This window comes from Euprymna scolopes, chromosome 8 (assembly GCF_053919585.1).
Source record: "Euprymna scolopes isolate OS-2025 chromosome 8, ASM5391958v1, whole genome shotgun sequence".
Classification (NCBI taxonomy): domain Eukaryota; kingdom Metazoa; phylum Mollusca; class Cephalopoda; order Sepiida; family Sepiolidae; genus Euprymna; species Euprymna scolopes.
This window is the reverse complement of record NC_136489.1, coordinates 105812103-105825605: the sequence shown is the minus strand read 5'-3', so window position 1 is coordinate 105825605 and position 13503 is coordinate 105812103. Positions and strand designations below refer to the sequence as shown.

The 13503-nt window shown below is 32.7% G+C and overlaps 1 protein-coding gene across 3 annotated transcripts in view; it reads right to left on the bottom strand.

Annotated features, from left to right (window-relative positions):
- Positions 1-204: 204 nt before the first annotated feature.
- Positions 205-13503, bottom strand: part of LOC145283701 (tetraspanin-33-like) — a 299518-nt gene continuing 286219 nt past the window's right edge. For all 3 annotated transcript variants that reach the window (XM_080132727.1, XM_080132726.1, XM_080132725.1), the window contains 2 exons: positions 6413-6529; positions 205-337 (listed from right to left, as the gene is read on the bottom strand). In XM_080132727.1, coding sequence (XP_079988853.1) covers positions 254-337; positions 6413-6529 — 201 coding nt within the window. In that variant the 3' untranslated portion in view covers positions 205-253. The remainder of the gene's footprint in view (positions 338-6412; positions 6530-13503) is intronic.

Sequence of the window (13503 nt, the reverse complement as noted above, 5' to 3'; positions counted from 1 at the left end):
ATTTCTCCTGATATGGTCATAAAAACATTGTAAACGTCATTTTTTATTTGAAAGGTAACGTTAGTCTTCCATTCCTTAGTGAAGATTTTTTTTAAATACCTTCCTCTGTCGTAGATGGATTTTTTAAAAATTCTCTTTTTTCTTTGTGAAATGAAATAATATAAAAAGAAGAGTCATTTTATCCATTCATTTTTTTTTGGGGGGGGGGGGAGGGGGCATGGATTAATTTTTGTTCTTATATGGGTAAATGTCATCAAAGTGAGGCTGGTGGAGTAACCACTGTTCGTTTATATCGCATAAATTTCACTTGAGTCCTCGCTAATAAGACAACCGCAATCTGCAAAATAAGGAAAGCAAAAAAATGTTAGCTACAAATTACTGAAAAGTGGGGATGAAAAAATAAACAAAGAGATAAAAAAAAAAAAAAAATGGTCGTTGTAGATGCTTGCCACTGGAACTTCTTTACAAAGTATTCTCTTCTTAGTTACGTCCTCGCCAATCAGTCTGAAAGTGACTTTGTTGGTATTAGGCTGAGATATCGTTCTGTTTAGTCTCAGGTGATCAACCCTCCCACACTTTACTTTCTTTTAGATACAGTCTTAGTTTATCGCTAACTAAGATATACTGGTGGGGCTGCTCAGGCATTTTTGTAGGTTACAATACGCTAATCCTGGTGCGTCGGTTTCCAAACCACACCTGACCTTGTGTCCAACCTCTTGAAGAGGAGATAAGTAAAATACTTTTTTCGAACAGTAGTTTTCAATATTAAAATTGGGAAATATATGCTCACCACCGGAATTTTCTTACGTATTATACACTTTGCTGATAGCAACTTTTTCAATGCTTCACTCAGAAACAATGTGTTTGCTGTCAGAACTTCCTTGCATAGCATATTTTTCTCCTATAACACCATTTTCAAATCTATATCACTCAATGATCTTAGTCCTTCGAATGCTAAAATGTAACTGACAACTTCTACTAGGTTCGTCTTTTATTAGTGGAAAAACACGCTGTTCTTTCTCATATCCAGATTCTGTATTCTAGGCAAGGATAAACCATTTTATGACAATTCGAATTGGAAATCTCTCCACTCTAATTTAAAAAAAAAATCAGATTATATCAAATAAACATTAAGTTTAAAAAATAATTTATTAAAAAGTTTATCAAAATTAAAATTTTTCTAAAAATTACTTGTTTAATTATTAGGGTATCCAAAATTTTTAAAGTTTATGGTACTATAATTATGGACCCTATCTGACAATTATTTTTCCTAGGTTTTTCTTTAGATCTGATCCAAACGGAAAAATATTTCTGAAAGTTTCACTGGCAAGCACTTTTTTGCTTACAGTCAACATCTTTTCACCCCTTTTTTTATTTTCTCATCTATGCTTTGCAGTTTATAGTACTAGAATTTTGAGCCCAGATTCAAGTATATATTAAATATTTAATTGTTTTTAGCACCAATATGTAGTTAAAATAAAATGTGTTGACCTGTTAGAAAAAATACTGATGCTATTGATAATATTTACCCATTCATTTTATATTACTTACGCTTGAATTCATGTTTTGTAAATCATAAATCTATGACATAACGCCAAAATTATAATCATTTTATTATAGTAATGTTTTACGCTCTATTTATAAGAAAGTCCAAATAGCTCAGTTAATAGAACGCCAGACTGAAAATCTTAAGGTTTTGGTTTCAAATTTTGGTCATGACATCTGCATTATTTGTTGGGAATTTATTATTTACTATTGATGCAAATATCTAATATTTCGAAATATTTTGATTATGTTTAAAAACGTTGTCACTGACGGACAAAATCTCTATTTATGTTAGATATCAGTCACCCACAATATTAACCAGGGTGTATACTGACAGTGTTGCATTATTTAATGTATATATAATTGTCTAGTTTGCACTTTGCGAAATTATATACATCTTTCAATTCTTTTGTCATTGTTCTCAAAATCATCATAGATGAATTTTGTCAGCATACAAGTTTATTTATAATTTCCTGTTGGTTATTGACAAGAGAGACAGAGAGATATATATGTACAATAATAACTTCGTTTAGTGGTAAGAGTGTGTGTGTGTGTGTGTCAAGCGACGTTCGAATTTGTCACTCACACTGGACGACTGCCGTCTCTCATTTCTTTGATTGTTCTTCTTTATTTTGCATTACCTATTTCTAAGTCCGCGACTTGGAATGTAAGACTTTCTTTGTTTTCGGTGATAGTTACACTTCAATTCGTTTTTCTAGGACACAAGAATGTAGATCAAAATCCATCTGAAATATGCGTGTGTACACACCACCGATTTTATTGATGTCGTCCCGGCTCAATATTCAACATTAGCAGGGAAGCAACTTCTATTGTCATATTTAATCATTTGATCTTTTTTCTACTATAGTAGAGTTAAGATGAATAATGAATTGCTTGCTACTACCCCACTAGTGATAACAACTCGCCAAACTAGCGAAAGTAACACCGACTTGTGTGCTGAGTTTGTGGGGAAAAAGGGACAGTAGCTTTCCGAAACAAGTGATTGTACATAGAGATATTTGCCACATGTGATCATGCAAATGATTTGCTTTGCTGCCATTTTGAGCTTGATATAAGCAGGTATGTTTCACCTATTTAGTCAATTAGTTCGGCTAAAAAATACTGTTCGTTAAAGGTGCTGTTAGTTGAAGACTTGTAGCTGTTGGCCCATCCGTCTGTTAAAGTTTTTAAGTCAGTTGAAAGTTGGATCTTTATTTGTCTGCATGTCTTGTCACTGTCTCATTGTAGTCAAAGTAGAAGCAGTACTCTGATCTAGAGTTATTTACTACATATATCTACACATACACATGTATGTGTAGGTATATGTATACAGCTAGAATTAAAAAAAACAAAAACAAAAACAAACTTTATATCAATACAGTAGGTCAAATGTCAACACCGGTTGTAATGTGGCTGATCAATTTATGATTAAACAAAATGATTAAGTAATTAAAAACTTTTGGTTTTATACAACCTGAAAATTGTATGAAAAATAATAATAATACAAATAAACATTTTTTTTAAATGCAAAAACAAGATTTGTGAAATATAATTTCGAAAAAGTGTATCTTTGTAATTAACACGAACAAGCATCATCAATCATAATAATACACGTCATGTACCTATATATATATATATATATATATATATATATATATATATATATATATATATATATAGTCATCCACATACAGTACTGTTTCGCTGTTTATATATATATATATATATATATGTATGTGTGTGTGTGTGTGTGTGTGTGTGTGTGTGTGTGTGTAGATATATATGTATGTATATTGTATGTATATGTATGTGTGAATGTACATGTGTGTGTGTTTACTACTTAGCTTTGTTGCCTTGCTATCGCTTAAAAAATTGCTACTTGAAACACTTAAAGTTTAATAAAAAATAATTAACATGTCATTGAATATTTTATTGTAAACAGGAAATGAACCGTTTTTCATTTAGATAAATTAATATTAAGTTGTTGTTTTTTTAATTTTGATTGGTTTAACTTTTAAATGTGACTGAAAGAAAAAGAAAGAGGAAATCAATTTGCTTTTCATTTGCAATTTAGAAATATTTAAACGCAAGTGCTAAATGTTTGTCCAAGAAATATAAGCATAATTATCTGTTACATTAAGATCAAAATTGTCATCTAATAAAAAAAAAAACTATAATAAATAATAGTTAATTAATAAAATGTCTTTTTTTCAAAATCAATATACCAATTAGTGAACTTTACGACTGATATGGCATATACACAAGACATACGTAATAAAGATGATGTGTTTATTGCATAAAGTTGAATTAACTTGAAATCGAGAGTTTGGTTTCACCTTTAATGTGAGAAACCGGAATAACATTTAGATTTTATATCAACGTTTAGATATATAGTAGATATATAGTTGATATATAGTATTATTGATCCAATGCTAGAAAAATGTATATCTGAAAATAGAACGCTGCCAACGTTTTACGATCTTATATTTAGTTTTCATACTGTTAGCTACACATGTATCAATCTAAGAAGATCCTTTTCAATGGTTGTTTTATTTGTTTATGAGCAGAATTAGCAGTTATAAGCCATCGGTTTTATGATCATATTCTTTTCTATATCCCTTTGTGTGGTCTCTTCCTTTTGTTTGAAGTGTGCACGTGTTTCTGTTTTATGTGTGTATTTATTTCTCTCTGTCAGTGTGCGAATATGTTTGTATCTTTGTCTTTGATTAAGTACGTTTATAAGTGAAATTTTTGTGAGTGGATATGTATGCATTTTATTTGAAATATGCGTATGTATGTATTAGTTTGGCAATTAAGCTCTTGCCGATTTTTAAATTTACATTTTTTTTTTTTTATAAATAAAATAAGAACTAACGAGTATTTTATTAAGTGAAGGCATTTTTTAAACTTTGACATTCCATTTTGATAGTCTTAAAATATATAAATTGAAATAACTTGAACCAAAACCAAAATGAATAAAATATTATACATTTTCAAAACGCAATATATTTACAAAAAAACGGCAAGTACTTAGATGCCAACCCAATGTTTATGCCTTTTTAATGTTCATGTAGGTGGATGCAGGTGTGTTAGTATGCTTTATTTGTGTGTGTGTGTGTGTGTGTGTGTGTGTGTGTGTGTGTGTGTGTGTGTGTTATAAATGGGGCTAGGACAACGGCATATTCTTTTTATTGTTTTGACTCTTGAGTGTGTATCCATTGATATCTAATATGCTTTTATATAGTGATGTGGTTCTTGGTTGATTAACTGTGTCTAACTGTCTCGGATATATACTCAAGAGTCAAAACAATGTAAAGAATATACTGTTGTCATAACCTTAATTATAAGCAGGCTGTCCCACAGATTCATAAAATCAACATATATGTCTTTCACAGGAGTTAACAAAATGTTGTGGCCCTGAAAGTATCACTAAGGAAAACACGGACACGGAGATGAGTAAAAAAAAAAAAAAAAAAAAAAAGGGGTAAAATATATTGAAACCAAAACAGCATATCTTAAAAGCAATCGTCGTAGTAAGTACCGCCAAGATGGTTGGTTGGTTGTTTTTGTTTTACGGCATATCAACCTTTTTCAGGTTATTTAATGCAGAATCTAATGATTTTGAGGAACGATTTTTTAATGAAGTATATTTGTTTTTTTTAAGTCGGATTCTATTTAACCCATATTGGGACCCTAACAAGTATTACCACTCCAGGTCAGAGTGGACCTGGGAGCAATGGCAATTAAAGGGTGGCTCCACATTCCCCAATGCCCGCAAGCTGGGGCCTCACCATCGGATATAGTTTTAGGTCATATCCAGGACATCGCCAAGATGGTGGACTACGAAAGTACACTGACCACACCCCGGGATTCAAAACTCTCAGTTAATTTATACAGTTCGGAAGAGTTCATTTTTAGTCCATGGGTGAGTCCCCACAACATAAAAAATGATACATATGCAGCCCATCGGTAAGCAAAAGTCAATATGCTTACAGTCTATGAAAATCAACAAAATTTGATGTTAACATAGTCCACTTGAGTCAAAAATATTTGACATACATGAGAGTTAACAAAAGCCAATACTGATACAGCCCACCGCGGTCAACAACTTTAATATGTACATCTTTCACCAAGGCGACATGCAAGCAGTATCATTTCTTTTAACAATTATAAGAAACCTTTCTAACTACTGATTGCCATGACTAATAGTATTCTTCTCGAAAGTTTAACGTTCAAATTTCTCGACCAAATATTCATGTGCAACATGAATTGGAATAATTACAAAGACGTTACTGCCATGTTTGCTGCAAAGAAGGTGAACTCCTTAACCGGGCTAGAAAACTGGAAAATTCGCTTATGCATGGAGTATCGTTGTCATATCTGGACAGGTTTTCTTCCTTTTGGACAGGGTGCGGAAATAGAGTCTCTAATCTCACACGTCCTGCACAAGCTCCAGCACTGCCTCATCATCTAAGTGTTGTGTTCTTGTACTTGTTTTACAAGTATTTTAACAGAATGTTAATTCACTGCGCTTGTAGCCTCTCGATGCAAATAACTCAGATAAGCCCGACTAGAAGCAAAATCTTACTGAATAATTTTTACTCATAGATTCTTTTCTTAGATTGCTTGCCTTTGGAATTCCCTCCCTGCTCTCTTGTTTCTTGTACTGTAATCAACACATAGAAATTTAAATGTAACACGAACAAACATGTTGCTACAAAAGTTTCGACTTAGAGGATTACCCTATCGATCTGGCTCCTAATTACGATAGTCTAATATGTTTCTGTGGCAATATATCTTGTTTGTGGTAAATAAAAGAAAAAAAAATCTAAAGGTCATAACCGTTGAAAAAATGTGTAATGCTTACCTGTGGGGCAATGAAAAGAACTCCCAGAATGGTGATGAGGATCTCATTCTTGCGGAGCCAATTCCGAAAGCCTTTTAGACAGCCTTGCGTATGGATACGATCTCTTACATCATTTCTCTGCAAAATAGAAGAAAAAACTTAGTGGTAAGTTTTTATTTATTGATTTTTCTTTTTTTTTTCTTTACCTAGGCGTCACCACTTATCAAGTCCAAGAGGCCACTCAAAGATAAGGGTTAAAGAGTGTACAGTAGTCAATGGAACAATGCCATAGTAATCATTAATAGTGGAAATTCGGTAAATTGGATTACTTAAGTGGAACGGCTCATCAAGAACTTGTTTACGTTGGACTTGAAGACGACCATATTGTAGTCAGCTGGAAAGCAGGTAAACGGAAGAGAGTTCCACAGGCGTGCAGTTCTAAGAAAGAAACTTTGTTCATGGAATCTACGTTTAGATTGAAGTACAGATAAAGAGTAGGGGAAATTATTGATAGTGTTTTCAGCTAGACGGGTGTTTCTCATGAAAGTTTGGCGAGAGGGGACCATAGATTGGAGCTCAGACGAGCACTTGCCCTATATGCTTAGTCCATAAAATGTCAATGTGAATGAAAACTGATTTTATTAATCACTTCCTGCTTTTCATCGCGGAAAACTGGTGCTACCACATTAGGCTGTCTGAAGATACCGGTGTCCTGGCCTAAAATACACCAAACATTGATGTTGTTATTTTTCCTTTCTCTTTGCAAAAACAGAATCATGTTCTTTAAAGCCAAAAACAAAACCAACAATTTTCTCTCTCTCTTTTTCTCTCTCTTTCTTTTTTCTAGCCTCTATTTCTTTTTCTCAATTATTTGAATATGTAAATAACTTAAAGCATAAAAACTTTTACCAAAATGATCGAATTCAGCATTAAATAACCTAAAAAGGGTTGCTATGCCGTAAAATAAAACAACCAAACCAAACAGTAGTTTAGGGGCGGTGGAAAGATAAGAAATACAATCTTTAAATCAAGTGAAGGAAAAATATAAAACACGTGTGAAGTTTTCAAATTTATTTCCAAAACTAATTGCAGTAAAAGACAGTATATATAATAATATATACATAAATGTACACCATTGCATGTATTTGTATGTGTAAGCTGTTTTTTATATCAAGTTAGCTATGTATATATGTTTATATAATTCTTCATATAGGATTCGTCCCTAAACTAATCGATCATTATGAATTTTGTTGGGCATGAAATTAAGTAATGTAGGTTATATATTTTCATTGTTTTATGAAATCATGAAATTTAGATACTTCTGGTTATTCGGAAATTTTAGTATCAATTACTAAGTATTCCCTAAATTCCAGATTTTTATGGAGAATTTTCAATGAATTTGCAGAAGGGTATAAAACTAAGCAAAATTTTTCATTTGAAAATTCAAATATTTCAGTTTTGCATTACATTCGATCTGTAATAATGAGATACAACTAAGGAAAATTATCTTAATTTAACTTTTGTCTTAAAACCCTTTAAGTTTAAGTTTACATTTTAGATATTTTCTAGACTCAAAATCATATAATGGACTTTCATCAAAACTGGAATAAGGAATCTAGGCATAAAGTTTTACAGCCTTATATCTTGATTGTAAAAAAAACGTAAAAGTGGTGCAAAACTGTTCTATTCGAGAAGTTAATTTTACTTTTTCTGAGACAAGTATCCTTCTGGACATACCATAAAATAAATAGAACGCATAAAGATAAAAAAAACCCAAAAAACGCTTATTTAACCCTAATTCGACTACGACTACAGTTACTTATTTAGAGTTCAGGGCTGGGAGCAGAAGTTGTTTTGGTTTTGTACTTTTCAGAGGAAACACAGATCCCGCTAGTTTCATAAAAATAAAATAAAAATAAATAATAATCGATTATGCAAAGAAATATAATTTTGTAGAAAAAAATCGCAGTACTGTCTCCCTTTCCTGCTTAATAATATTAAAGCTGCATATGCTGTAATCTTGACGATATTGTTTTCAATCTGGAAATCAATACACGACCCCCCCCTCCCCTCAAATATCTAGGAATTGCACCAATGGCCAGCAACTAGTTTGAAGGCAGAAGTCGGGTGAATAGGATTAGATCACACAGAATAAGTCTGACATCTGCAAAGATTTTTAAAGCTTGTGCAAGTAATACCAACTCATAGTGCAGAAACAACTTTTAGATAAATTGAATAAAAGAGGAAGGAAATAAAACTGCTTCCCGAGAAAAGTAAACAAACAAGTACACATATTGGTAAGAGGCGTCCTTGGAAAATATTTATTACATTGTCCAATACCCATTGTTAAAATTTCACAAAAATAGGGGGCATCTGCATTTTCACAAAAGCTCACACACACACACACACACACACACACACACACACACACACACACACACACACACACACACACACACACACACACACACACACACACACACACCTGTCTTTGCTTCATTTTCATGAAAAAAAGGTTGATTTTACTAACTATAATACATAACACCACTCTTTATGCAGAGCAACTGTGTTACAAAATTAATAATGTAGTGTAAGAGTAAATCCTATGTGTAGAATTATATAAAGATATACAGAGAGCTAACGTTATATATATATATATATATATATATATATATATATATACATGAAGAATACCATACTGGAATAGATAAAATTGATTCTCTGAACAGAACACATGCGCATATATATATATATATATATATATATATATATATATATATATATATATATATATATATATATATATATATATATATATACCCACAGGATAGAACGATAAAATTGTCGCCCTAAAAAAGATGACATGATTCCACTACCTTTTGATGGAAACCGATTTTCTTTTCTTTTTTTTTTTGCAAACCATCTACTAGTTGGCCAGTTGTGTACAAATCCCAAGAGTGATAGGAGCCTTCTATCATGTCCTGAAAGTTACACAATGTTCAACGAGTGAGATTGTATAAGTAATGCTCTCTACCGATCCAAGTTATGACAACAGGACCATTTCTAGCACTCTGAAAATGCAAATCTGGACGGTTCAACGCTTGAGGACACAGCTCAATGAAGTGTCCGGTCACGATTAGTATCTTTAGTGTAATTTCAAGTGTAGACCACATCATGCCACCTCACATCTTCGAAGTCGGCTTGAAAGACAACACCAAAGTGTACCTGGATCTGCTGAATGATGTGGTGATCTCCTGATGCAGTCAGGTGGCCACTGGCAGACCCTACGTGTAGCAGCAAGACTCGGTGCCAGCCCAAAAATCCAAAGAGACTCAGGCTTGGCTTCAGAAGGACTGCTATGATTTTGCACCCTTCTTCATTTGATCGTACATCGAGAACATCATCAATATGACCTCCCACATTACCCAAACCAGCTATCTGCCGAGTATTTGCAGAGCTTCTGGTGGCGCTTGTGGAAAAAGTATGCTTCCAGTTCTGGACTCATATCAAGGCAGTGATTAAGGCTGAAGGCAGCTACATTGAATAGATGTCAGGTCTACTACATAATAAAGTTACCTGAGTTGATTTTTTTCAATAAAAGTTTTAAAATAAAGCTGTAGTGTTGTTTTCTTTAGGGTGACAAATTTATCCTTCCACCCTGTATATATATCCATTTGCAGAATGTGAGAGATGATATAATTATTTCCACATTCAAGCAACATCACATGAGCCATGAAGGCCAGCACACACACACACACACGTGTATATATATATATATATATATATATATATATATATATATATATATATATATATATATATATATATATATATATATATAGAGAGAGAGAGAGAGAGAGAAAATTGGAACTTGGCAGGCATGATTGACTAAACGTGTATGTTCTATGCATGTGCAAATATACGTTTATACGTTTAAGTACATTAATTTTTTAAGTTTTGATATGCATATGCATATGAACTTGGCACAGACGGTAACGAATAATGCTGGGGAGCTATTTGTTTTGGTTTCGATTCAAGTGGATGACACCCTAGTCATATATTTTTATTATGTCTTCAGAACTTTCATTTTTAAGTTTTTATATGCATATGGACACAACTCAAATGGTAGTGAATAACAGAGGTTTATATGTTTTGGTTTCGCTTCTAGCTGATGTCATTCTAGTCAAATTTTATTATATCTTTAACAACTTTAATTTATAAGTTTTTAAAAGTTTTTATATGCGTATGGACGTAACTCAAATAGTAGTGAATAACATTGGAGGTCTATATGTCTTGATTTCAATTTTAGCTGATGACACCCAAGTATTATTATTAATATTATTATTTGTAACTTTTGAAATCATTACTATATAATGGGTATAATATATCAATAGATAATGTATAATCAATAGATAATTGGCTTTATAATAATAAATACGAATGTGTTTGAATTAAAAAATCATATTTAAGCATGCCCAGGCGGTCTGCTTGTATATATATGTATGTGTGTATGTATGTACAGGGTGGCCGAAAAGTCCCAGGACACTATACACATGGCTTATAAGCTTTGACATCCAAGTCCTTTTTCATATGATCCATCATGGTAGCCCTTGGTATTCCAAGTTCAGCAGAACGTTTTCTGGTGGATTTCTTGGGAGACTGTTGCAGTGATTCTTGAACACCAGCACACGTTTTCTTTCGTGTTTCAGGCCTGCCATTTCTTGCCTGATCCAGAACGCTACCTGTTTCAAAAACTTTCTTCTCCCACGGATACAGATTACTTCTTGATGGCGCGGGCTTTCCAAATCTTTCTGTGAAAGCACTTCGAACATCTTTTCGGCCAGTGTCCTGGGACTTTTCGGCCACCCTGTATGTATGTATGTATGTATGTATGTATGTATGCAGGTATGTATGTATGTATGTATGTGTGTGTGTGTGTGTGTGTGTGTGTGTGTGTGTGTGTGTATTTCTAGTTTAATGCTGAAGATGTGCCATATGTATCTGCATGGATTCCTGGAAATCTATTAGCGGGATAACTATAAAACTAAATGTTCATGCTTAATATCCTGTCTGTATCGATTAAAATAAATATGATAGATATTTACTCCGATAATTGTGTAGTCTGTCCAATTTTTCATTAACAATAACTGTGTACTCTTTCTCTCTCCCTCCCCCCTCTCTCTCCCTATCTATCTATCTATCTCATATATGTGTGTGTGCGTGAGTGTGTGTTTAAAACAGTTGAGTTAAAAGATTATAACTTTAGTAATTTCCGATTTTATTCCATAAATAAAAAAAATTAAATATTGAAATATTTTATTGAACACACACCCATATTCAGTGTTCAGTTTTATTTACTGTAAAAGTGTACAATTGTTTCAGCCTTTTACTGATATTTTTATATATAGTTTTCTGCATATACGTTTTTTTTTTAATATTCTTATACCAGTGGGGGTATTCATCAGCGCTAAATATGCACGAAAAACAAAAGAACAAAAGTCACATCAATCTATAAATAGTTCCTCTCTCCGAAAGTCTGATACATTGACGTTTTTGGAATTTTTTTTATAGCCTATTATCATATGCTATGCGTCCCATGCATAATCATACATAATTCTGAGTTCATTTAAATAGTTTGTAAGTTTTCCGGCACAACTATTTCAATAAATATACTAACACTTGATTATCCTATTTTCGTTGTTAGTTACCCTTATATTGGTGCAACATTATTCGTTTTTTTTTTTTTTAAATATTTTTCATATTTCTCGGCCATATGCGGTATTATTAAAATCTCCCACTTCCGGTTAGTTACTCTCATTCCGCAGTTATCACAATATGGCAGACACCCATTTCCCTTTTTTATGTAAACACTTTAGCTCATCTAAATCATGTTTAATTAATTTATATTTTAATTAAAATCCGATACTTATCTGCTTTTCATGCATTGTTTTCCGTGTTCATAATTAAAGTGTTTACATTTACCGTATTACTTCCGGTGTTCGATTCACCGTTCATAATAATGAACTATATTACGATATATAATATTGCCAAGTTGAAAATAATATTTTTGTTTTGTATTTTAATTTTTATTACTAGTCATTTATTTTCTATATTTTAAATATTTTAAAACATTGCGTCCTGTCTCTGTTCTATTGTTATTTTTATACCAATTGCTTGTCTGAGCTCAAATCTATGGTATCCTCTCACCAAACCCTCACAAGAAAACACCCGTCTAGCCAAAACCACCATCAATAATTTCCCCCACTCTGTATCGGTGCCTAAACCTTAACGTGGATTTCATGAGTAAAGCTTCTTTCTTAGACCTGCCCACCTGTTGTCTGCTCGTCTGCTTTCTAGCTGACTACAATATTGTCATCTTCAAGTCCAACGTAAACAAGTTCTTGTTGAACTATCCCCTTAAATATTCAAATTATACCAAATTTTCATTACTAAAGATTACTAGGCAATTGTCCTAATGACTACTGTGCACTCATTAACTCTTATAGTAGCCTCTGGGCCTTGATAAGTGGTTACTCCTTTGTAAAAAATAATTCCTTTTTTCCGGTTGTAACACACACACAGACACACAGACATATATATATATATATATATATATATATATATATATATATATATATATATATATATATAGGGGGGATATTTTACGCTTAATCATAGGAGACCGAACCGCATAGCCTCTTATAGAGATACTTTGACGTGTCTAAAATATAAGTATTGCTCTCTTTTATATGTAAAGCGCAGATGTCCCCAAATAAGCAACCTTGAACTCCTTAGCATCTGTTCTTCAGATCTACACTTCAATTTCTTGTTCTCTATCAGTGGAGGAGAAATCCTTCACGACTGAGACAATTTTTATTTTTGATCCTTTTCTCCACATTAAAAAACGACCCTGGTGTCTAACTCTGCCCCGTGGGGAGACATTGTAAATAGGAACTTTCACTTTCATGTTGAAATCGTCTTCCTCACTCGAATCCTTAACATCTACAAAACAGCAACAAACTAACTGCCGCTGGAATATGTTCTCATGCATGGTTTTCACTTCTTGTAATATAAAGTTATTTTATCTCACAATCCTGTATCAAACATATGTT